This window comes from Muscardinus avellanarius, assembly GCF_963383645.1.
Source record: "Muscardinus avellanarius genome assembly, chromosome: 3".
Lineage (NCBI taxonomy): Eukaryota > Metazoa > Chordata > Mammalia > Rodentia > Gliridae > Muscardinus > Muscardinus avellanarius.
In genome coordinates this window covers 109,642,322-109,667,835 of record NC_137788.1, presented here as the reverse complement: position 1 = coordinate 109,667,835, position 25,514 = coordinate 109,642,322, and the positions used below count along the sequence as shown (strand labels likewise).

At 53.0% G+C, this 25,514-nt stretch overlaps 2 protein-coding genes across 2 annotated transcripts; both read right to left on the bottom strand.

The window, feature by feature from the left end:
- Positions 1-5,715: 5,715 nt before the first annotated feature.
- Positions 5,716-11,404, bottom strand: DUSP12 (dual specificity phosphatase 12; the record flags this gene model as incomplete). The annotated part of the gene is made up of 6 exons (XM_080691523.1): positions 5,716-5,874; positions 7,837-8,017; positions 8,309-8,405; positions 8,700-8,818; positions 8,915-9,028; positions 11,106-11,404. 6 exons carry the CDS (start codon positions 11,402-11,404, stop codon positions 5,716-5,718), a joined length of 969 nt encoding a protein of 322 aa, XP_080547649.1.
- Positions 11,405-20,041: 8,637 nt separating this feature from the next.
- FCRLB (Fc receptor like B) lies at positions 20,042-24,156 on the bottom strand (the record flags this gene model as incomplete). Its single annotated transcript, XM_080691522.1, has 6 exons — positions 20,042-20,706; positions 21,407-21,673; positions 23,010-23,264; positions 23,573-23,593; positions 23,821-24,002; positions 24,113-24,156. 6 exons carry the CDS (start codon positions 24,154-24,156, stop codon positions 20,042-20,044), a joined length of 1,434 nt encoding a protein of 477 aa, XP_080547648.1.
- Positions 24,157-25,514: the final 1,358 nt, after the last annotated feature.

Below are 25,514 nucleotides of genomic sequence, written 5' to 3'. Positions count from 1 at the left end.
GCACGGGACGGCGGCCGCGAGGGCTCAGCGCGCGCGGACGGCGGCCGCGGGTCCGCCCTGAAACCTCGGCAACCTAGCGCTCACTCTCCACCCTTAAAATCTCGGGAGTGTATTGTAGTTTAAATGGACGCGCCCCCAGCTCCAGCCGCACACGCGCCCCCCCACTCCTGACCCCAGCTCGGCCGCGGTGGCATGCACAGGGCGTCGCGGGGACAGATGCCTCTAGGACCTAGCGACGCGTTCCCATGGTTACAACACGCCGAGCCGCCCGGGGCCGTGGGGCCTGACGTAACCTGCGGCGCCCTGTCGTCAGCGCTCCCGGCTCCGTGCTGGTTAGACTTGCTACACTTCCGTCCCGAACCGGCTGCCGAGTCAGAAACCGACGTGAAAGCAAACAAAGGGAGCCTTCGGCTTCCACCGGGCAGCGATCTTTTGGGAAAATCACGCCTGAACTTGAGATTTTTTATGTAAAAAGTTCAGGTAAGTCGGCATGGTGGCGCACGCCTGTCATCCCCGCGCTTGGGAGGCTGAGACAGGAGGATCGCGCAGGTTCGAAGCCAGCCGCAGCTACTTAGTGAGGCTCTCGGCAACTTAGTGAGACCCTGTTTCTAAGGTATGAATAGGTCCGGGAGTGTAGCCCGAGGTAGAAAACCCCTGGGTTCCATCCCAAGTTCAGGTAAGGGCAGGTGTGGCATACACCCTGTAACCCCAGTACTTGGGAGATTGAAACAGGAGGATCACAGGTTCAGGGCCAGCCTCAGCAATTAAGGGAGATCCTGTTTCAAAATAAAAAATAAAACAGGGCTAGGGATGTAGGTCAGAGGTAGAATGCTCTTGGGTTCAACTCCAGTACAAAAAATAAAAGTTCGAGTAATTTTAAAACAAACGTGTACCTATCACCAAGAGTTGACAAATAGTAACATGTTCATTTTTGCCTGATTCTTTCATCAGAAATTAACACTACAGACAACGCTGAACTTGCTCCCCGACCTCATTCCCAGACTTCTTCTAGTCCAGTTTTTATTTTAATTTGCCATGTTTAAATGTCTGTAGATATTTGATGTCAATTTGTTTTTTTTTATTTACACAAATGTACCATACTCTAATGTCCTCCAAAAATCCCTTTTTCATTCCTCGTTACCTTTTGATAATCTACCCGTGTTTTTAAGTATTATGTGGCATTTCCTTGAATTCAGCTACAATTTTTCCCATTTTCCTAGCAACGGGTACTGGTTCTTTCTTTTTTTTTCAGTACTGGGAATGGAACCCAGGGGCATTCTATTCCGAGCTATGCTCCCGGCCCTATTTTTTATTCTTTATTTGGAAAGAGGGTCTCACTGAGTTGCAGAGGGCCTAAGTAGCTGAGGCTGCCCTCGAACCTGGATCCTCCTGTCTCAGCCTCCCAAATGCAGCGTGCGCCACCACGCCCAGCTCCACTGCTTATTTTTACATAACATATTATTGTATTTACCTCCTTGTGTACAAGTGGAAGAATGTTAATAACAAGCATGCCGGACCATTTGCCAAATTATACCTTGTACCCTCCCAGCAGCGAGGTCTCTGCTCCACACTTAGGCGAGATAAGGTCAAACTTACAATGCTTGTCACTGTGAAGGGTATGACTATAAATTACACTTCCCTGACAATTGAGGGAAGCCAGGCGTGGGAACACACACTTGTAATCCCAGTACTTGGGAGGCTAAAACAGAATCCTGGGTTTGCAGCCAACCTCAGCTACTCAGACCATTTCAAAGTAGAGAATAAAATAGGGCTGCAGGCACAGCTCAGAGGTAGAATGCTCCCAAGTTCAATCCCTAGTACCACAAGAAAATGGTAATAATAATTAAAAATAAGCCTTAGCTGGGCATGGTGGTGCATGCTTATAGTCCCAGTACTTAGGAGGCTGAGGCAGGAGGATTACAGGTTAGAGACCAGCCTCCACAATTTAGTGAGACCTTCAGTGACCTATAAAGACCCTGTTTCCAAAACAAAAAATAAAATGGGCTGCAGGTGTAGCTCAGAGATGGAATGTCCTTGAGTTCAAACACCAGCACCAGGCACATAAATAAGCAAGCCTTAGCTGGGCTGGTGGCACACCCCTATCAGCCCAGTACTTGGGAGGCTGAGATAGGATCACGGATGTGGGGCCAACCTCAGCAATTTAGTGAGGCTTTTAGCAACTTAGACCCTGTTTCCAAATAAAAAATATAACAGGTCTAGGCTGTAGCTCAGAGGTAAAATGCTCCTGGGTTCTATCCCCAGCACCAAAAAAGTAACTCTTTAACATGAAATGTTCCAAATGGCAGACAAGAGTCCCTCGTTCCTATAGTAAACAATTTACCATTCCTGTTTGACTGTTCTCTCTACACTTTTTCCATTTTTTCCCCCCCTGAAGTGCTTTTTTTTTTTTTTTTTTTTTGTGGCACTGGGGGTGGAATCCAGAGGCTTTCTACCCTGGGCTATACTCCCAGACCTTTTTTATATTTTATTTGGAAACAGGGTCTCACTAAGTTGCTGAGAGCCTCACTAAGTAGCTGAGGCTGGCTTCGAACCCGTGCGATCCTCCTGTCTCAGCCTCCCAAGCGTGGGGATTACAAGCGTGCGCCACCACACCCGGCTCCCCTGAAGTGTTTTAAAGCAAATCTCAGACATATTATTTCACCCACAAATGACTCAATATGCATCTCTAAACAGACAAGGAAGACCTTTCTTTTTTTTCTTTATTTTGTGGTCCTGGGGTTGGAACCCAGGGGCATTCTACCTCAGAGCTACACCCCGAGCACAATTTTATTTATTTTGAAACAGGGTCTTCCTAGATCGATGAGTCTCACTACTTGCTGAGGCTGTCCTCATACCTGCGAATCCTGTCTCAGCCCCCAGGGCTGGGATTACAGACGTGCACCACCACACCTGGCTTATTTTTTAAAACCGTGTATAACACCCAACAATAATTCCTTAATATCTTACACCTGTTCCATATTTAATTTTCTGCTTCCAAAATGCCTCTTTACAGTTAGTTAAAATTAGAATCCAAGCCAGGCGTGGTGGCGCACGCTTATAATCCCAGTACTTGGGAGGCTGAAATAGGAGGATATGGGTTCGAGGACAACCTCAGCTACCTGGGGAGGCCCTCTGCAACTTGGTGAGACCCTGTTTCAAAACAAAGAATAAAAAATTGGGCTGGGGGTATAGCTTGGAGGTAGAATGCCCCTGGGTTCAAACCCCAGTTCTGCAAAAGAAGAAAGGAAAAACCGGGATCCAAACGTGTGGTCCCTCCTCCTGCTGAGGCCAGGCCGCTTGTCCGCAGGCTGTCCTGGCCATGCGCAGACGGGTTCTGGCGAAGACGCTCGGCGGGTCCCTCCCCTGCGGGTCCCTCCCCTGCGGCTCCCAGGCCCGCGGAACCCTCTGCCGCTGCTCGCTCGGCCAGAGCCGCTTTGGAAGCCCTAGTTGTCGGCCGTTAGTGCATCCTACCAGAACTCGTTCCACATTCACTTTCAACTTAAATCTTTGGAAAGGAAAGGAAATCTGAAAGGAAACTTTTGAGTTGGGCGCGGTGGTGCATGCCTGTAATTGCAGGAGTTGGGAGGCTGAGATAGGAGGACAGGCTTGAGGGCACTCAAATCCGGCCTCCCTGCCTGGCTGTCCCGCTGGCCCCCACGTCCTAAAGGTGAGGCTCTCCCGCCCTGCTCTCTGCGCGACCTAGAACTGCACACACCGCGTCCCGCCGATCCAAGCAGACTCGCCCTCTGCGCTGCGCCAGCAGCTGCCTCTGCTCGGCTCCTCTCCAGCTTCGAAAGGACAACTTAGTAGGGAGCCACCTGTGTTATGACCTAGGGGTTAGCCGGAGGGCAAAGAAGCCAACAGATTCTGTGAAAGTTCAAACAGATAAAGGTTTTCTCCCAAGAAAGCTCGCAGCTGGAGAGCTGCAAGTCCTTTCTCCAGGGTCAGCAGCGAGGCTTCCTAAAGGAGCACTGCTCACATTCCTTCTTTTTTTTTTTTGGTGGTAGTACTGGGGTTCCTGGAAGCCCTTCTACCCCCGGGCTACACTCCCAGACACCTATTTTTTATATTTTATTTGGAAACGGGGTCTCAAGCCAGCAAGGCTGGCTTTGAACCTGCGTGATCCTCCCGTCTCCGCCTCCCAAGCACGGGGATCACAAGCGTGCGCCACCACGCCCAGCTCCTTACTTTTAAACTCCTTGGGCCAGGCGTGGTGGTGCACGCTTGTGATCCCTGCGCTTGGGAGGCGGAGACAGGATCCCACAGGTTTGAAGCCAGCCTCAGCTATTGTTTCCAAATAAAGTATAAAATAGGGCTGGGAGTATAGCCTAGAGGTAGAAAAGCCCCTGGGTTCCACCCCCAGTACCACACACACAAAAAAAACTGCTTGTACTTTGGTGCTTATACACAGGCTTGTGTGTAAATAAGCACAGTGGCTTTGGGCACGGATGTGGGTGTTAAGTAGCATCTCTTCAGACACGTGTTAATAAGGGGTCTTTAGACACCTGTAAGATGTCTTTAGATAAGCAAAATATCTTGAAGACACTGACTCCCATTCTACTAGCTGAGTTTTTTTTGTTTTTTTGTTTTGTTTTTGCAGTCCTGGGGATGGAACCCAGGGGCACTCTACCTCTGAGCAACACCCCCAGCCCTACTTTTAGTCTCTTATTTTTTTGAAACAGGGTCTCACTGAGTTGCAAAGGGCCTTGCTAAATAGCTGAGGCTGTCTTCAAACTCTGATCCTCCAGTCTCCGCCTCCTGAACACTGGGATGACAAGTGCGTGTCACCATACCCGGCTCTACTAGCTGATTCTAATGTCACAGAAATGTTCCACATTCTCATTAGGTCCCCTTCCACCAACTAATAAGTCCTACTTTCTGGAGATCAGCTGATATTTATTTATTTTTTTTTTTTTTTTGTGTGTGTGTGCAGGTCTGGGGATGGAACCCAGGGGCATTCTACCTCCGAGCTACACCCCAGCCCTATTTTTTCTTCTTTATTTTGACACAGGGTCTCACTGAGTTCTGGAGGCCTCACTAAGCAGCTGAGGCTGGCCGTGAACCGCGATCCTCCGTCTCAGCCTCCCGCGTGCTGGGGTTCCAAGCGTGCCCCCGCGCCGGCCTGACTGATATTTTATAACACACATTTGTTCTCTTCATCACTGTAAACTTGCACTTCATATAAACAGTTTTCTAAAAATGTGGCTAAAATTAGGATTTCTGGACAGTAACTGGAAAACATTTTAATCAGACTTTATTCATGGCCTTCCCTCCCATTTCCAAGAAAAAGCCAGACTTAGGAGAATTTATTAACGTCATCCACTAGAGAAAAAGAATTTTCAAATATGTCCCAATTACAAAGAACACGTACCTAAACATAAGTTTCAAATGTTTATGCATAATTTTGGCCACCTAGACGTTCAGATCCCACAACATGCCAAAACTCAGAGACTTTCAAGTCTACGCAGTGCGGAGGCAGATGCCCGGTGGTCAGGGCTGGCCAGCGTGCACAAGGCCCCGGGCCCCATCCCCACAGAAGATAAGCAAATGAAAATATATAAAACAGAAACCATCCGGGTTGTAAAAGATTTTAACATCGAGCCAAAGCCAATACGTGTGATGGAAGCGGCGGTGTCCGCGCGGAGCCCCTGCCCCCGCCCCGCCCCCACGCCCGCAGACCTGGGCCTCCGCGGCCAGCCCCAGCCCAGCCGCCGGTCAGCGCCCCGGCGGCGGTCCCAGGCCGGCCAGCCGCCTCACCTCGTCCACTCTGTTCTTGTGGATCTGAAACGCGGGCGTCACCCACCGGCCGCACGAGCACTGCTCACCCGACCAGCTGAAGGAGCCCAGCTTGGCGCCGCACTTGGGGCAGAGCAGCTGCAAGAAAGCAGAGGGGCTGCTTCACTCCCGGAACCTCGGGACGCGACGGACTCGTGAGCTCATCGGCGGGGGCGTGGCCGGGCTCACGACCTCATCGGTGGGGGTGTGGCCAGACCCGTGATCTCATCAGCGGAGCGTGGCCGGACCCATGATCTCATCAGTGGGAGCGTGACCGGACCCATGATCTCATCAGCGGGGGTGTGGCCGGGCTCGTTATCTCATCAGAGGGGGCGTGGCCCGACTAATGATTGCATCAGCGGGGGCGTGGCCAGACTCATGAGCTCATCGGCGGGGGCGTGGCCGGGGCTGGCTAGGACCCCGCAGGCGGCAACTGCTGCGGAAGAACCATCTGTACTCTGGCAGAGCGATGGAATCAGATGGAAGAGACGACACTGAAACGCCACCCTCGATCAAGAAGTTGGTTTTTTAAATTTTTGTTGTACTGAGGATTAAATCTAGGAGCATTCTACGCCTAAGCTACACTCCCAAGCCTTTTTTTTTTACTTTCCAGTTCAAAGCTGGGTCTCACTAAGGTACAGAGGGCCTCGCTGAGCAGCGAGGCTGGCTGAGAACCTGCGGTCCTGTCTCTGCCTCCGAGTAACCACGCCCGCTTCAGGATGTGATGGGTGTGGCTTTTAGTATAATAAGTTTGCAATTTCATACAAAAACATCACAATAAAGAAAATCAAGCCAGGCGTGGTGGCACATGCCCGTAACCCCCGTATTGGGAAGCTGAGACAGTAGGATCACGTGTTTGAGCCCAACCTCAGTAACTTAGTGAGACCCTCTGCAACTTAATGAAACCATTTCAAAATAAAAAATGAAACAGTTTAGCTTGGAGGTAGAATGCTGCTCAGAGGTTGAATGCCCCTGGGAGAGGAAGGAAGGGAGGGAGGGAAACCATGATTCCCTCTTCCCACTAATTGATAAATGACAAACCTAGCTGGGGCAGGGGCGCACACCTGTAATCTCAGTGCTTGGGGGGTGCGGCTGGAATACTGCAGATTTGAGACCTATGCATGATAAATTTGTAAGACTATGACTCAGAATAAACATAGGATAAGGCTGAGGGTGTAGCCTGGAGGTAGAATGCCCCTAGGTCAACCCCTAGTAGCACAAAACCAACAAAGAAATCCCTGATGTTCTAGTAAAAGAGATAAATCTAAAAAATGCTATCCAGGCCTGGTGGCACAGGCCTGTAATCCCAATACTTGGGAGGCTGAAAAGGAGGAGGATCGCAGATTCAAGGCCAGCCTCAACTTAGTGAGGCCCTTAGCAACTCAGTAAGATCTTGTTTTTTTCTTTTCTTGCCTTTTTTTCTCATGTGTGGTACTCAGAATTGAACCCACAGGCATTATACCTCTGAGTTATACCCCAGCCCTATTTTTTTTTTTTTTTTTGAGAAAGTTTCACTAGATTGATGAGTCTCCCCACTTGCTGATTTGCTGAGGCTGGCCCCAAACCTGTGATCCTCCTGTCTCAGTCTCCCAAGTATCAAGATTACAAGCGTGTACCACCATGCCGTACTCAAGACCTTGTTTCAAAATAAAGAAATAAAATAGAGCTGTGAGTATAGCTCAGAGGTAGGATGTCCCTGGGTTTCATCCCCAGTACCACCAAAAAATAAAAAAAGACGGGGAACCATCAAAGAAAATGAAAGGGAAATTTAAGACTAATTTTAAAATCCTAATTTTGTTAGATATATTCTAATTAAAAGTGTTAGTCTTATATCTGAAAAACTGTAAACAATTATTTAAAGTAAAAGCGAACTTATAAGGCCCCGGTATCAGTTCTCTACCACAAAGCAAACAAAAACTTTATATCTGGTAGCCTTACCTATGCTAAGGAAGGATGACCTTCAGAAAGAGGCTTGGGCGAAGTGAACGTTGGCTAGAACCTGGCCTAAAACACACGGGACGAAGCCCACAGGCTGCAGGGAAGAGCAGAGGAGCGGCGCACCTGTCCATGCAGCACCCCCAGCAGCGCGGCCTCCATCCACTGCACCGGCTCCACAAAGTGCGACGTGCACCGAGCCCCGGGGGCCGGCGCGGGCCACGGCAGCCCCCTCTTATGTGCGAAGGCCACAGGCCCGCTGCCTTCGTTATGATCCAAAATACTGGAACTTCGGAATAAGGCCCGCCTGCAAGCCCAAGCAAGGAAAGCCCCAGTGACTTCAAAAGGTGAAAACTGGTGAGTCACGCAGTATATCCCAGAGGACAAATGCTGTGGCACTGACTATGCTACTTAAGTTTTCAATAGCCCCGACAAGCCGATTCTTCTTACAGTTATGCTCTTCTAAAGAGCAGGCTTAAATGGGAAATTTCTCTTATTATTCAACTAAACATTGTTTTTTCCCTATGGAGATACAGTAAAACTTTAACAACTTTTCAGCTACTGAAACAAAATCTCCAAAGGATACAAACTCTTTTACCTGCACTTTCTACATTTGTAGAGAACTTCATCTTTTGGTCCTGGTGAAATGGTGGTTGGGTCCACAGCAAAAAGTTCCTGAGGCAAACTCCGCAGCTCTGAATGACGTAATTAGAACATAACCGTGGTCAAAATCGACATGCCGCGTTTTCAGACAAAGTTCTGTGATGTCAAATTGAGACTGCGAGCGCAAAACCAGGGAGTTAAAACACAGTGTGTTCTGAGTGTGTGCTGGGGAACCGGGACGGGGCAGGAGCGCACGGGGCGGCAGCTGTGGACCAGGCGGCCCAGTCGCAGCCCAGCCCCATCACCGCAAGCCACCACTGTGACCTGCCTCCCAGGACCACGGAAGGCCAGGCCCCGGGAAGTGCACAGCAGCAGCTGGGACTCACCCGCGTACTTCTCGGTGACCTTCTGTAAGCGATACTGCTTGTAAACTGCGCTGTCCATGTCTACCACGCAGCCCATTGCCTCGTACAGCCTCAGCTGCTGCTCAAACCCCTGGTTCATCCTGTGATGGCGGGGGAACACCACACTCAGCCTTCGGTACCAAAACAAAACCACAACTCACAGTCCCATGTCCCTGTCACTGTGAGGAAGGACTCACTGGGCCTCTGGCTGGATGGTCCGGAGGTTTTCGTAGGCTTTTTCAAAGGTCAGCTGCTCGGTCTTCATCACCAAAGCCGTCACCACGGCAACGCTTCGACTGACTCCTGCGTGACTGAAAGAGAGACCTTAGGAATAAAATAGCAGACAGCAGCCATTAAAACCAGGCAAAACGCAGCCCACTGGGTGTGAAGAGCAGGCCCAGCCATCTCACACAAACCCACAGCTCCAAACACCGCCAAGAAAGACTGTTCCTCCGTCTCCGGAGTCTTTCCATGACTGAACCATGTGAAAGTAATACCTACTTGATCTTTTTTTATTTTTATTTATTTTTATTTATTTTTTATTGCTGGGGATGAACCCAGGTGCATTCTACCTCCTAGCTACACCCCCAGCCCTATTTTTTATTTATTTATTTATTTATTTATTGGTGGTACTGGGGGTGGAACCCAGGGGCTTTTCTACCTCCGGGCTATACCCCCAAACCTATTTTATACTTTATTTGGAAACAGGGTCTCACTAAGTTGCTGAGAGCCTCACTAAGTAGCTGAGGCTGGCTTCAAACCTGTGTGATCCTCCTGTCTCAGCCTCCCAAGCGCTGGGATTAAAAGTGTGCGCCACCACGCCCGGCTCTATTCTTTTTTATTTTGAAACAGGGTCTCACTGAGTTGCAAACAGCCTCACTAAGTAACTGAGGCTGTCCGGGAACCGCAATCGTCCAGTCTCAGCCTCCCGAATGCTGAATGCTGGGATTACAAGCGTGCGCCACCACACCTGGCTCCTACTTGAAAACAACTACCCTAAGTCTCCCAACCTTTTGTAAGGTGCGTGGACAAGCGCAGCTCCATGGCTCCCCACGCGCACAGCCTCCAACTCCAGCGCCCGGCATTTTCTAATCTCAGCCCTCGCTACCAACTGTTCGTTCCTTAAGGTTTAGAACAAGAGCAGCACACAGGATTTGCACCAAATTTACACCATTGCCGCTGCCCTTGGTGTCTATCAAGGTACACCTGATATCTATCAAGAGTTCCCACCGGAGCCAGGCGCGGTGCCGCAGGCTTGTAATCCCAGCGTTTGGTAGAATCGTGGTTCAAGGACAGCCTCAGCTACTTAGTGAGGCCCTTTGCGACTCAGTGAGACCCGGTTTCAAAATAAAGAATAAAGAATAGGGCTGGGGGTGGAGCTCGGAGGTAGAATGCCCCTGGGTTCCATCCTCAGTACCGCAAAAAAAAAAAAAAAAAAAAAAGGCACTTTACACCTTGGCCTCGAGTCTTCATCTCTGCAGGCTCCGATGTCACCCAAAAGTTTGACCTAAGTAAACAGCGGGTTATTAAGTGAGTCTTTAGCCACAGGAGTGTGACCGCGATTCCCCAGTGGCCCTGGCGAGCCGCCTGGTCCTCGGGGTGAGGAGCCCTTAGTGCTTGAGGGCTTTGTCACCCCTCTGATGTATCTGATGGAACTCCCCCACCCTTCTCCAAGAACTGGGGATTGAGCCCAGGAGCATTCTATTTCTTTATTCCTTATTTTGAAACAGGGTCTTGCTAAGTTGCAGAGGGCCTCATTAAGTAGCTGAGGCTGGCCTTGAGCCTGCAATCCTCCTGTCTCAGCCTCCCAAGTACAGGGATTACCAGCGTACACCACCATGCCCAGCTAAAGGTTTTATTTATTTTATTTTCGATGCTGGGGATGGAACTCAGGGACATTCTACCTCCAAGCTGCACCTACAGCCCTTTTTTTTTTTTTTTTTTTTCCCCAATACTGGGGATGGAACCCAGGGGCATTCTGCTTCCGAGCTGCACCCCCAGCCCTATTTTTAATCTTTAATTTTGAAATAGGGTCTCACTAAGTTGAATAGAACCTCGCTAAGTAACTGAGGCTGGCCTCTAGTCTCAGCCTCCCAAGTACTGGGATTACAAGCATGCACCACCACCCCCAGCTAAGGGTTTTATTTTTGTTTGTTTTTGCAGTACTGAGGATGGAACCCAGGGGCATTGTGCCTCCGAGCTGCACCCCCAGCCCTACTTTGTGTTCTTTATTTTGAAACAAGGTCTAAGTTGCAGAGGGGCTCACTAGGTAGTAGCTGAGGCTGGCCTCGAGCCTGCGATCCTCCTGTCTCTGCTTCCCAAGCGCAGGGATTACAAGCATGCGCCACCACGCCGGGCTACAGGCTCTATTTTAAAGGCGGGACTCACCAGTGCACGAGCACCGCGCGGCCCTCGCTGCGGGCCTGGCCGACGAAGGCGGCGCAGCGGTCCAGGTGGCTGAGCAGGTCGGCCTCGGGCGCATCCAGCACGGGCACCCAGAGGCGCCGCACACCCTCGGGCGCCGCGCCCGCCGCGAAGCCGGGCTCCGAGTCCACCGTCAGCACGGCCGAGATGCCCGCCTCGCGCAGCCGGGCCAAGGCCGCCGCGCCGCCCAGGAACAGCCCCGGCCGCACTTCCAGCGGGGCTCCGCGCTGGCACCCATGGCCCGCGCCCCGAGCCTCCAGCATGGCGAGGAAGGCGGACCGCCGGCCCTGCCACCGAGTCTGCGCGGGCTAGAGCGGCCGACGCCAGGGCCCGACCACCGAGTCGGCGCGGGCTAGAGCGGCCATCGCCAGTGCTTGGAGCCTGCAGGTTCTACCACCGAGTCGGTGCGGCCTAGAGCAGCCTCCCCAGGTCTACCATCAAGTGGTCGCAGGCTAGAACGTCCCTCCCCAGGGCTGTGGCGCCACCGCGAGGTCGGAGGACCATGTGGCCGCCTATCACTTAGACCTGGCAATCCAGAAGGACCCTAAAAGTTGGGTGTGGTGGCGCACGCTTGTAATCCCAGTATTTGGGAGGCTGAGACTGGAGGATCGCGGTTCGCGGACAGCCTCAGCTACTTAGTGAGGCCTTTTGCAACCCAGTGACACCCTGCTTCAAAATAAAGAATAAAAATAGGGCTGGAGGTGTAGCTCGGGGGTAGAATGCCCCTGGGTTCCATCCCCAGAACTGAAGGAAAAAAAAAAAGACCCTAAGCCCTCCATACTTCATGGTGAAGGATATCCCTCCCAACACAGGACTTCAGGGGAGGGGCAGCAGGAGCAACCGAGCCCAAAGGTGAATGATGAAGGCCCCATCAGAAGCCCTCAGCATCATTTCATGTGTTTCAAGTGAAACACGTTTCAGTGCCTAAGAAGCATTATTATCTCTCCTCTATGACCACCACCACCCCATTTATTTATTTATTTATTTATTTATTTATTTATTTATTTATTTTGCGGAGATGGAAACCAGGGGCATTCTACCTCCAAGCTATACCTTTATCCCTATTTTTGTTCTTTATTTTGAAACAGGGTCTCACTGAGTTGCGGAGGGCCTCACTAAGTAGCTGAGGCTGTCCGTGAACGGCGATCCTCCTGCCTCCACCTCCCGAGTGCTGGGATGACGAGCCTGCACCCCCACGCCTGGCCTTTCCCCTCCTTTCTACCTATTTATTTATTCCCACATCAGTGATCTGGAGACAAATGGAAGATAGCCATTTTCCATGGTAACCAGAGAGAGAAGGGAAGAAGAGGGGGATTCGCTGAGGCCACGCCATTTGGCGACACAGAATTAAAAGCACTTTTTCTCTGTCTGCCTCTTTGCAGGGGCGAAACAGGGCCTCACTAAACTGCTGCGGCTGGCCTTGAACCTGCGATCCTTCTATCTCCACCTCCCTGGGGCTGGGATTGCAGGCCTGCGCCACTGCGCCCCGCTCCTTCACTGCTCGTTACCGGGGTCCCTGCGCTAAAATAAGCCTTCACTTTGCATACTGGCTCCTCCATGTCTGAGCCCACCTTGGGAATTCATGAGGCGACGGGTGCCTAAGAATGGTCTCAGTGACAGCCAACATGCACCCACTGGCTAAGACCGCAAGCAGCGGGGTGCACCAAAGCCACCGCAAGGCACAGACAGGTTAAGAGAGTTGTTATATCTACTCAGTGAAAGATTAGGCAGCTCTTACAACTATGGCCAGGCATGGTGGTGCATACCTATGACCCTCGTACTTGAGAGGCTGAAACAGGAGGATCACAGGTTTGAGGACTGCCTTAGCAATGTAGCTAGATACTGTTTCCAAAAAAATAATAATAAGGCTGAGAGTATAATTTGGAGGTAAAATGTCCCTGGGTTCAATCTGCAGTAGTGAAAAAAATTAAATGCTTCATACTACCTATAATATAAAGTTTTTGGTGATACTGGGGTTCCTGGAAGCCCTTCTACCTCCGGGCTACACTCCCAGACCTATTTTCATATTATTTTTATTTGGAAACAGTTTCTTAAGCCAGCACGGCTGGCTTCAAACCTGTGCGATCCTCCTGTCTCTGCCTCCCAGGCGCCGGGATCACAAGCGTGCCCACCGCGCCGGCTTCCAATATTTTATTATCCCAGTCATTCCCTACCTGATGACCGGCCCTCTGTTGGAAGGAAGAGTCTCTTCTCCCTGGCTCCCCCAGGACAGGTAGAAGAGGTACTGCGCCTCCTTCCCGGCAGCGTCTTGTGCCCAGGGACACTAGGTGGCGCCATTTGCCTTTTTACCAGCGATGTTTCTCTGCACACCTTTCTGAGGGGAAGATTAAAAGATGCCCGCACCACCTGTAGGGAGGGCTGGTGGCTTCAGGTCAGGGCGAGGAGAAAAGCCTCTTTTTCCTAGGATTGGTCGGAGCTACACCCTAGCCATTTCTATTTCTCATTCTGAAACAGGGTCTTTCTACATAACCAAGGGTCGCACTAAGTGCTGCGGCTGGCCTCAAACTTATGATCCTCCTGCCTCAGCCTCCCAGGCACTGGAGTTACAGGTGTGCACCATTGTGCCCAGCTCTGTTTCTTCCTGTGTGCATGTGTGCATGCGTGTGTGATACTGTCGGACTGAACCCCCGGGCACCTCCCTCCAGAGCACACCCTCAGCCTTTTTATCGCTTGTCATTACGGGGGCGTCTGCTGTCCTGTTAAGCATGGAGTAGACAGGTGTTCCTGCAACCGCTTTGAGATTGCATGGAGAGAAGGCGCCCGTGTTGCGCAGCCTGGCCGGTCATGTGAAGGTCTGCATCCCCAGCCAGGCTTCTCGTACCATGGTGGTTTCCCAAAAGTCTTCTGGCTCCTAGAGCTTAGTCACATGTGTGGTTTCTGAGTCATCTCTAAACATGTTTACTCTAAGTGCCTGGCTCTGCTGAGCAAGCTGCCATGTCCCCTTCTCTTGGCCGCCAAGTCCCGTCACAGCCCGGGCCAACTTCTGCTTTTCCCTCAGGCCCAGAATGTCTCTCTATATCTGTGTATCTATCTACCCACCTACCCACCTACCTCTCTACCTCTCTCTACATCTCCCCCCCCCCAATTTGGAAATTGAACTCAGGGGCATTTACCTCTGAGCTACACCCCCAGCCATATTTTGCCTTTATTTATTTTTGTGTGTGGGGGCCTCAGGATGGAACCCAGGGGCATTCAACTTCCAAGCTACACCCCCTGCCCTATTTTTTATACTTTATTTTTAAACAGAGTCTCACTGAGTTGTGGAGGGCCTCACTAAGTAGCCGAGGCTGTCCACGAACAGCAATCTTCTGGTTTCAGCCTCCAGAATGCTGGGATTACAAGCGTGCGCCACCACGCCCGGCTCTATTTGCCTTTATTTTTAAACAAGGCCTCCCTACACTCCTGAGCCAGGAGCACTGGGGGCCAAGGGCTAGCCACAACCGCACCCCCAAGTCCACTTATGAATTTGGGGGTCTCTGTCTGTGTAAATGTGTGGCACGCTTCCCTAAAGGACACCTATGGCCAAAGGGGTGTAACCCAGTCCTGGGGATTTGAGCCAGGAGGATCATGGATTTGAGGCAAGCCTCGGCCACTGAGCAAGGCCCTCCGCACTTCAGTGAGACTCTGTTTGAAAACAAAAAATTAAAATGGCTGGGAGTGGAATGCCCTGGGGCCCAGCCCAGCCCGGCCCGGCCCAGCCCGTCCACCACACCACACCACACTACACCGTGGCTTCCCTCAGCCTGCGGGTGCTCAGATCATCTCTGGGTTCCTGTTTTGGCTCAGGGAGACTCTGGTAAACAGAGTCAGATGAGTGTGGCCGAGGAGACCACAGATGTTCTCGACTCCAGACCTGGGTTTGCACGCTCCCTCTCCTTCCGTTTCCCCCAAACAAGCACAGTCTGGAGAATGCCACGGTCCCTGCCCTGCTGGAATGGACTCCAGAGCTTTCCCACTGCCTTAGTCCAGCGAGCTGTAGACAGAGCTCGGGCCAGACATGCTGCTTGCCTGTTATCCAGTACTAGGGAGGCTGAGACAGGAGGCATGCAGGTTTGAAGCCAGCCTCAGCAGTGCAGCAAGACCCTCAGCACCTTAGCAAGACCTTGTTTCAGAGTGGAAAAAAAAACAGTAAAAAAGGGTTGGGGTGTAGCTCAGAAGTAGAATGCCCATGGGTTCAAGCCCCAGTACAGAAAGAAAGAAGAGAAACCAGCATTCTCGTAATCCCAGCATTCAGGAGGCTGAGACAGGAGGATCCATGGTTCATGGACAGCCTCAGCTATTTAGTGAGGCCCTTTTGCAACTCAGTGAGACCCTGTTTCAAAAAAAAAAAAAAGAAAGAAAAAAAAATAGGGCTGTGGGTGTAGCTCAGAGGTAGAATGCCCCTGGGTTCCAACCCACCCAGTGCTGTAAAGAAAGAGAGAGAGAGAGAACACAGACAGACAGACAGACAGACAGACAGACAGACAAGGAAAGAGGGAAGGAAGGAAGGAGGGAAGGCAGAAAGGAGGGAGGGAGAGAGGCTCTTAAATGTGCCTCTTCTGTGATGAGCTCAGGAGCCTTCCTCTGAGGCTCTGCAGCACCTGGGCCTCCTGTGCACTCCCTCCGGCCACATCAGCCCCACAGGGAGTCGCAGCCCCTCACAGACTTAGCCACATCTGGCCACAGAGGAGCCCAGAAGCCCTTCCAGAGCACCGGGGCGCCTAAGGGCAAGCCGTCCAAGCGAACCCGCTCCGAACCTTCAGCCGGTCAGACCTGCAAAGCTTCTTCCATCCAAAACAGTGGCCCAGGGATGCTCGTGAACAGGCAGTGTCCGCTGGTCTCCACGTGCTCCCCAAGGCCGCTGGCCTCGCGCAGCCTCTGCTTCTCTCTGCAGGGCTGCTGGGGAGGCAGAGACAGGGGAGACTGTGCACCTCCCCTAAGCTATCAAGCAGGTCTCTGTGGACAAGGTGCATAGCTGGAGCTGGATCCAAACAGTGTGGAAGGGACCCACGACAATCAAGAAATAACTTTACTTTTCTTGCAGTACTAAGGATGGAACCCAGGGGCATTCTACCTCTGAGATCCACCCCCAGCCCTATTTGTTATTCTGTATTTTCAGACAGGGTCTCACTGAGTTGCAAAGGGCCTCACTAAGTACCTGAGGCTGTCCGTGAACCGCGATCCTCCTGTCTCAGCCTCCCAAATTCTGAGATTACAAGCGTGCACACCACACCCAACTCCACTCTTATATTTAGAAAACTCTTTTTTACAAAGGCCTGGCAGGCTGTATATTAAATTCCTAATTCAGTGTTTATCATCCGAAAGTAGAACTGAATGTTTTCTATAAAAAGTTATTATTATTATTGTTATTATTTTATTATTATTTGCAGGTTTGGGGATGGAGCCCAGGGGCATTGACCTCTGAGCTACACCCCCTGCCCTATTTTTTATTCTTTATTTTGAAACAGAGTTTCACTGAGTTGCGGAGGGCCTAAGTAGCTGAGGCTGTCCACGAACTGCAATGCTCCTGTCTCAGCCTACCCAGTACTGGGATTACAAGCATGCGCCATCACGCCCGGCTCCAAAATAATTTTTTTTTCAAATAAAGAAGAGCATAGAGCTAGCAGGACATGGTGGTACACACTTTCAATATCTGTATTTGGGAAGCTTAGACAGGAGGATCACAGGTTTGAGGCCAGCCTCAGCAATGTCGTAAGACCCTGTGGAGACCCTGCAACTGTGGAGACCCTGTTTCAAAATAAAAATGAAATAGGGCTGGAGGTGTAGGATGTAGAGGTAGAATGTCCCTGGGTTCAACCCCAGTACAAGAAGAAGAAGGAGGGGGTGATAGGAAGAGAAGGAGAGGGAGGACAGAGGGGGAGGGGAAGGGAGGAGGGGGAGGAGAAGCTGCTCCTACACTCCCCCACTGTAGGGAGAATCACAGCAAAGGAGGTTCCTCGCAAATCCGAGAATCCTCTCACTCTCCTTGACCCTAGATGTGATCTCAGGATCCGAAGTCCAGGCCGCTGGCCCTTCACCTCTTCCTGTGTGAGCTCAGCCTCGTGACTTCAGCCTTTTGTAGTTTGAGATATAATTTTTTCCACCCTGTCACAAGTGCAATTGCTTAGTTGTAAAAGATAAAAATAAACTGCTTTCCTGTGCCTTCTCCGCAGGCACACCCTTCTGAGGAATGGCTGTCAGCTAAGGGTTTCACTTCATTTCATTTCATTTATTTATTTATTTATTTATTTATTTTATTTATTATTTTGCGGTACTGGGGATTGAACCCAGGGGCATTCTACCTCCGAGCTACACCTCTTGGCCCTATTTTTTATTCTTTATTTTGAAACAGGGTCTCACTGAGTTGTGGAGGGCCTCACTAAGTAGCTGAGGCTGGCTTAGAATCTGTGATCCTCCGGTCTCAGCCCCCCCAAGTACTAGATTTACAAGCATATGCCACCACACCCAGCTAGGTCTCACATTTTAAACCAAAGACAGAAAGCAATTAGAGACATGTTTGAAAAAAGGCAGAATGGAGAAGGGATTCCATGTTAGGAAGAATTGAAAACCCTGAAAAATAGGGAAAAAGTATATTTTAAAGAAAACCTATCCCAGTACTTGGGATGTTGATACAAGAGGATCTCAGGTTCGAGGCCAGTCTCAGCCACTCAGCAAGGCCCTTGGCAACTCAGCAAGGCCCTGTTTCAAAACAAAAACATAAGTAAAAGGGCTTGGAGGGAGAACACCCCTGGGTTTGATCCCCAGTCTCACACACACACACACACAGAAAAGAAAATCAAAGAAAAGGGAAGGAAACCGCAGCATGGGCTGCATCTTTAGCCAATGGATTCTCAAGAGAATGAGGAATTCAATTTGCCGCAGTGTTCTGTGTAACCCTGGGTGACAGTGAGTAGAAAGCCCCTCAAAATCGCATCGCTCATTATATGGAAGGACGAGGTTTCTAATCTTCAGAACCTCTAAAGACGGGGCAGGCCTCCCCGGGAGATCCTGAGGGCCGCAGCCCTGCCCGGCTGCCACCTAGAACTGTCTCCAGGAATCAGTCCTCAACTGAACTAAGCAGCCTTCAATTCCCTTCAGATTTGTTAGGGCCTCTGAGGTATCTTGAGAGCTTCCCCTAGTGACCTGCAGGCCCACGCATAACTTTCTCTCTAGACACTTGAAAGTTTTCTTTCCTACAGCCCAGGATGTGTGTCCTGTTTTGTTAATTCTTTTTCTCCCCCCCCCCGCCCCCTGCACTGGGAAATGGAACCCAGGGGGCGTTCTACCTCCAAGTGACACCCCCAGCCCTATTTTTTATTTTGAAACAGGGTCTCACTGAGTTGCAGAGGGCCTCACTAAGTAGCTGAGGCTGGCTGTGAACCACGATTCTCCCGTCTCAGCCTCCAAATGCTGGGATTACAAGTGTGCGCCACCTTCCCAGCTTTTATTTATTTTTATTTTATTATTTTTTATTTTTTATTTTTTTGGTGGTACTGGGGTTCCTGGAAACCCTTCTACCTCCGGGCTACACTCCCAGACCTATTTTATATTTTTTTTATTTGGAAACAGGGTCTCTTAAGCCAGCAAGACTGGCTTCGAGCCAGCGCGATCCTCCTGTCTCCACCTCCCAAGTGCAGGGATGACAAGCGTGCGCCACCACACCTGACCAGCATCAATATTTACAAAATGGACAAGAGCATCTTGAAAGAACTTTCTAGAGACAACAGCCCTGGTGGTTGCAGGTGGTGGGACCGGAGGGGCAGGTGGGGAATCAGCCCAGTTGGCCGACAGTCCTAAAACACAGGTCCAGTGTAGGGAGGCTGCATGTGCTTCTTAAGGGCGGCTTGACACCGGCCATTGCTGGCCGGGCACACAGCTGTATCTCCAAAAGCAGAGCTGACACGGAGACACGAGATGCTGTGGTACTGGGAATGGGACCCAGGGCCCTCTACCTCTGTGCTACGTCCCCAGCACATTTTTAATTTAGAAACAGGGTCTCACCAAGTTGCTGAGAGCCTCACCTCAAACCTGCACTCTTCTCTCTTAGCCTCCTAAGTACTAGAATTATAGGCATGTGTTACCATGCCCTGCTTATTTTTGTTTATTTTGCAGCACTGGGGATGGAACCCAGGGGCATTCTACCTCTGAGCTACATCCCCAGTCCGATTTTTTATTCTTGATTTTGAAACAGGGTCTCGCTGAGTTGCAAAGGGCCTCAGTAAGTAGCTGAGTCTGTTCACGAACCACGATCCTCCTGTCTCAGCCTCCTGAGTGCTGGGGTGGAAATCGTGCCCACCGTACCCGGCTTGGAAGTGGTTTTTAGAGAAGATAAATGCAGGTGGGTGTAGTGGCAGCCTTAGCCACTTAGTGAGGCCCTTTGCAACTCAATGAGACCCTGTTTCAAAATAAAGAATAAAAAAATAGGGCTGGGGGTGTAGCTCGGAGGTAGAATGCCCCTGGGTTCCATCCCCAGTAACCCCCCCCCAAAAAAAAACAAATAAATAAATAGAACCCAGGACTTCAAGGATCCAAACTCACGCGTAAGACGGCTGAAAGTCTTTAATACCCACAGGAGAGTAAATCCACTAATCCCACTTGGACTCTAAAATAGTCTAAAGCTTTCAGTAACCTCAATGAATTTAATCACACACACAAAATCACTGGTGCTGCAATGCCCACTCCTGCCTACTCCCTAAGCTACGTGAAGCGCTGCGGGTGACTGCATCCACTCCCCAAGGTCAGTGGCAAGAAGGAAACCCGGGTTCCTCCTCCCCACCGCATCCCGTGCAGGGGCCCCTGGGGTCCCCCCCCTGCCGCCGCCCTCGGCGCCGGCTCACCACCCCGGCGTGGGATGGGGCGGCCAGGGGCACTAGGGAGGCAGCGGGCCGGGCGGGGGCTCCTCAGCTGCCCGGGGCCCCCGGGGCCCCCGGGGTCCCCGGGGTCCCCGGGGTCGGGGCGCTGTCGGAGCCCTCGGGCAGGGTCTGCGGCGTGCCCAGCTCCCGGACCACCCGGCTCAGCAGGCCTTCGAGCAGCTGCAGCTCCCGGAGCAGCAGGTCCACGTCGGGCCTGGGGGCCGGCGGCCGCAGGGCCGGGGGCCCGGGGCAGGCGGTGGCGTTGGGGCCGGTGGCGGGGGCGGCCGGCGCGGCCTTGCGGACGGACAGCGGCTGGCGGGGGGGCGCGGAGGTGGGCGCGGGGGCCGGCGCGGCGCCTGCGGGGCGGAGGCGGGGGCGCCGGTGAGGGCGGCCGGCAGGGGGCGCCGCAGACCCCGCCCCGCCCCGCGGCTCACCGCGCCCGGGCAGCTGCAGCCAGGGGCTCCGCTTGCGCACGCTGCGGGACGGCGTGGCCGCCTCGCACCAGTACGACTCCAGCTCGTCCGCCTCGGCCGCGGGCACGGCGTACTCGGCCGCCCAGTCGAAGCGGCGCACGGCGCGGCTGTACTTGTAGAAGGCGAACTGCAGCGGCGTGGCGCGCCTCCGCGGGTGCGGGCGCGTGGCGCAGCGCAGGGCCAGCCCGCCGGGCGCCTCGGGCGGCCGCAGCACGCGCAGCTCGGGCGCCGGGAACAGCTCTGCGGGGCGAGGGGCCCGCGAGTGGGCCGGGAAGGCACCCCCGGCCCGCCTGGATCCCATCCCAGGATCCCCCCCCCTCCGGGGCCCTCCGCCTCCCCGGGCCAAAGACGGATGGGGAGGCCGTGCGTGCACAGCGGAGGGAGGAGGCGAACTTGCGGACCTCGGGACGAGGGGTGGGCTGTTAGAAGGGAGACTGGTTCAGGCCTTTCAGGCTGGTTGCATCCTACTCATTCCCAGCTCCAGCCCTGCGCCGGGAGAGTCAGGAGCCGGCCCTAGTGCTATTTGCAGTGCCCCCCCCCTTACGTCCAACGCTGCTGACCCCTCCCCAGCCGGTGGGACTTTGGCCAGAGCTGCCCTCTACACGGGATCCACAGAACAAGAAGTCAGGGTATGCCTGTAAATCCCAGTACTTGGGAGGAGGCTGAGACAGGAGGATCGCAGGTTGGAAGCCAGCCTCATCAACTTAAGGAGACACTGTTTTAAAATAAAAAGGTCTGGGGGTGTAGCTCAGAGGTAAAATGTCCTGAGTTCAATATCCAGTATCTCCCCCCCACCCCAAAAAAAAAAAAAGCCAGGGTGAGTGTTGGGGACCAGTTTGCAACCAGGCTGCAGGTCAAACTCCCTCCAGCGCCCCTGCGTGGCCCTTGCCCCTCCCTCCCCTCCTGGATCCCGTCCCAGGATTTCCCACCGTATCCCCACCTTGGACAGTCACGGCCACCTTGGCAGAGAACATGGGCGCGCTCTCCACCGGGATGCGCATGGTGCCGGAGCACTGGTAGCGGCCGCTGTCGCTGGCGCGCGCCTGCAACACCGTGTAGTTGGTGCTGGAGTGGAAGTAGCGCACCGCCTGGCCGTCGTGGTAGTAGTGAAGCTTGTACACCACCTTGTCGTACCAGCCGCGGCAGCGCAGCACCAGCGGGTCCCCCTCGAACACCGTGGCGTAGGGAACTTGCAGGATGAGCCAGTCTGCAACAGACCAGGTGGAGCAGGAGAGCCCAGCTGTGCAGACCGGTCCTCAGCCTCCCTGCCTCCCTGCAGGGCTGCTCTCTGGCTCCCAGAGGCCACAGCCCTCCAGAGCTGGCAACTGGCAGGCAGGAGCCTCAGAGTAGGGGGAAAGGACTCCAGGCCGGTCTTTCATTAGGTATCAAGGAGAAAAAGATGCCTCCGGCTGAGTTCCAGCCTCAAAGCGCCACCCATCAGCACCAAGTCTCAACTGACCTTAATTTCCCTCCCCACCTTTCACTGCACACAGTTGTGCTCCAGCCCAACAAACGCTGAGAAGATTGTCTGGGCTCTCACCCTGGTCGTTGTACCTCCCCATATCTGGAGTATCTAGGTTTAAACTTTATCTCCTGAAGAAAATTTCCCCCACACCCCAGGGCAGACTTAGGTACCCTCCAACAGCAGCTGGTATTTACCCAGGGTGTGTGTCATAATAGCTAGCACTTTAAAATGCCCTAAAACAGCCGGGGGTGGTGGTACACACTTATAATCCCAGCGCAGGGAGGCTGAGACAGGAGGATCGCACAGGTTCAAAGCCAGCCTCAGCTGCTTAGTGAGGCTCTCAGCAACTTAATGAGACCCTGTTTCCAAATAAAGTAGAAAATAGGTCTGGGAGTGTAGCCCTTGGTACTAAAATAAAATAAAATGCCCCAAAACATAGTAAATGCCACTGTAGATAATAAACATTGATAAAGGCTGGGTGCGGTGGCACACACTTGTAGTCCCAGGACTTGGGAGGCCGAGACAAGGATCACAGGTTTGAGGCCAGCCTCAGCAACTTAGCAAAACCCTGTTTCAAAATAAGAATACGTTTTTAAAAAGGGGTTGGGGTATAGCTTAGAGGTGACTGCCCCAGAGTTTGATTCCCCAGCCCCACCCCTCCTCTCGTGATTGCCCCAGTCTGCGGTGAACTCAGGTGTGCAGAGATGGCATCCTGCTGCCTCTGACATTGGTGTCTCTGGCAGGGACACTCACTCTTCCTGATTTGCTCCGCCCTCCCTCTGCTGCCCATCCCTGTAGGACTCCCTGTGCAGCACCCCAGGTCCTCAGAGCCTCCACTCTCCCGAGCTGGTCTGTCTGCCTCCGCCATGCAGGAAGGCAAGCAGACCCTCTGGTCCAGGCAGACGTCATCTCACCCTTGCTTAGCACCTGGAGGTCACTCCAGAGACTCCGCAGAGCCTTCGTAGGGATCCCGGGTTCCTGTCTCTTGGGAAGAGTGCGGTGTCCTCCGCCCCGCCCTGGGGAACCAGTGTCACCCGAGGAGACACGTGCTCCCCTCCCCCACGCTCAGCCAGCTCACCATTAGAGACAGAGAGGTGAATGGGGTCGCTGACAGGCGCTCCCCGGGTCTGGCACCGGTACACCCCCGGGGTCTGGACCTCGATAGTCTTCTTGTGAGACGGAAGCAGCAGGTGACCCAAGTACCAGAGCGTGTGGATGGGCCGGAGCTCCAGGAGCAGGGGGTGGTACCCATCACAGCGCAGGGTCACCCGCTCCCCCTTGAAGATCGTGGTCCAAGGAGGGTGCAGCGACAGGACGGGCTTCTCCAGTGTTGCTGGAGGCGGGGCAGTGTGGACAGAGAACCAACAAGCCTGAGGTTGGGAAGCCTTAGGAAACCCAGGGTCCAGGCCCCCGAGAAGAGGGTGCTTGCCATCCCCAGGACAGGGAAGGCCACGTTCAGCAGGCAGCTAACTAGAACTATTGGTCCGCCAGCCGGCCCCGTCCGGAGTGACTCCGAACAGACGTAGGAGGGATTGCAGAAGGGAAGGAAGAGAGGATCCCCAAAAGGCCAAGAAGCAGGGGCACCGTCAGCAGGTCGCCTCAGGTGGGGAGAACCCGGGGCGGCAGGTGCAGAAGACTCACCTCCTTGCCCGCTGCGTAGGACTACAAAACAAGGAGGAAGGAGTAAAGAGCTGGAGCTGAGGGGGGAGCCTCTCGCTCACAGGACCAGGGGAAGAAGATTCTTCTTACCCCAGTTCTGAGGACACCCCCCCTCACCCCCTAAAAATCTCTTTGCAATCTGAGGGTTGAATAGTCACCTCCCTTCCCCACACCCCGCCCAGCCTGTCTCCACCATGCAAATCCCCACTGCTGCAGGAAGGAGGACTCACCCAGGAGCAGGAGGACCACCGGTGCCCACATGATGGCTCCGCAGTCGTGGCTGCAGCAGGATGGAGATGTGCTGGCATGGTATTGGGGACAGAAGGAGAGAGCTGGCCGGTCGCTGGCCACTGAAACTCCAAGGCCCAGCTGCCCTCCCGCCCATCCCTGGATCCTGAAGACAGCGGGCGGGCTGGAGAGAGCAGGGGACGGGATGGGTGCGTGTCCCCCCGGGGCATCCTGAGTGTTGGGTGCTCTCTGTCCCCTCTGCCATCTGGAAAGCCACCACCCAGCTCAGGCCACCTGACTCTCATGCAGAGGGCCTGCAGCCCCTCTATCTGCAGCATGTCCCAGGGACCCTAGGCCCCAGCAGGTGGCCTGCCACCTCCAGGACCCCAGCGACAGCCCACTCCCCAGGGCAGCCCTCTACATTTGAATGAGGAAGACACATCCCTGTGTCTAAAAGATCCACCTCTGGCCTTTTTCTTGCTGGCTCCCGAAGTGACAGGCATTGGTGCCAGGCCCAGGGGTCGATGTTGGGTCCGCTGCAGCAGAGCCGACATCCTCCCTCGAAGGAGTAGACCACCCACCACGCTCCCATCCCGCTCCCCAAACAAGGAAGCAGAACGTGTCTCCCCTTCTTCTTCCTTTCCTGAAAATTCAAACCCTCAGAAAGAAATCTCTTCTACTGGCCCCAGTAACTTGACCCCCGCGCCTGCCTGCCTGCCTTCCTGCCTTCTATCCCCAGGGCCCTGCAACCCTTCGGCAGCCACGCAGTCCCCAGGACTCCTGACCTGCCCGCAGGAGGCCCAGCACCAGCCTCTCTGAAGCTGCTCTGATCCGACTCTGGGCTCTGCCTCTGGTCCTCTCTTAGCCACGTAACTGTACCAGAGCAAAAAAGAGCTGCATTCTCTGTAAATACTTCATGAAGTTTCCGACCTGATAGTATGTCGGCTTGGACTCTCTCCTGTCCACACCTGCAGCCCTGTAGAACCAGGGCAACTCCTGCCCTTGGAGCACTGGTAGGGAGGAGATCAGCCATCAGACCCCAGCAGCTCGCATCAAGATAGCATCCTCTTGGGATGGGGCAGGGCGTGGTGGTGCACACCTGTAACCCAGTACTTGGGAGGCTGAGGAAGGAGGGTTACAGGTTGGGGGCCACCTCCGTGATTTAGCAAAATTCTCAGCAACTTAGGGAGACACTGTTTCAAAACCTAAAAATACTGCCAGGATTGGTGGTACGCGCTTATAATCCCAGGACTTGGGAGGCTGAGACAGCAGGATCACAGGTTTGAGGACAGCCTCAGCAAGTAGTGAGACTCTCATCCACCTAGCGAGACCCTGTTTCAAAATAAAAATAAAATAGGGCGCCAGGCATGGTGGTGCAGGCTTGTAATGCCCACACTTGGGAGGCAGAGACAGGAGGATCGTGCAGGTTCCAAGCCAGCCGCGCTGACTTAAGAGACCCTATTTCCAAATAAAAGTATAAAATAGGTCTGGGAGTGTAGCCCAGAGGTAGTAGGGTTTCTAGGAACCCCAGTACCACCAAATAAATAAATAAATAAATAAATAAATAAATAAATAAATAAAATAGGGTTGTGGGGATAGCTTGGAGGTGGAATGCCCCTGGGTTCAATCCCCAGTGCCACAAAAATGAATGAATTAATGGATGAGTAAATAAATAACCAAGAGGCTGGAAGTGTAG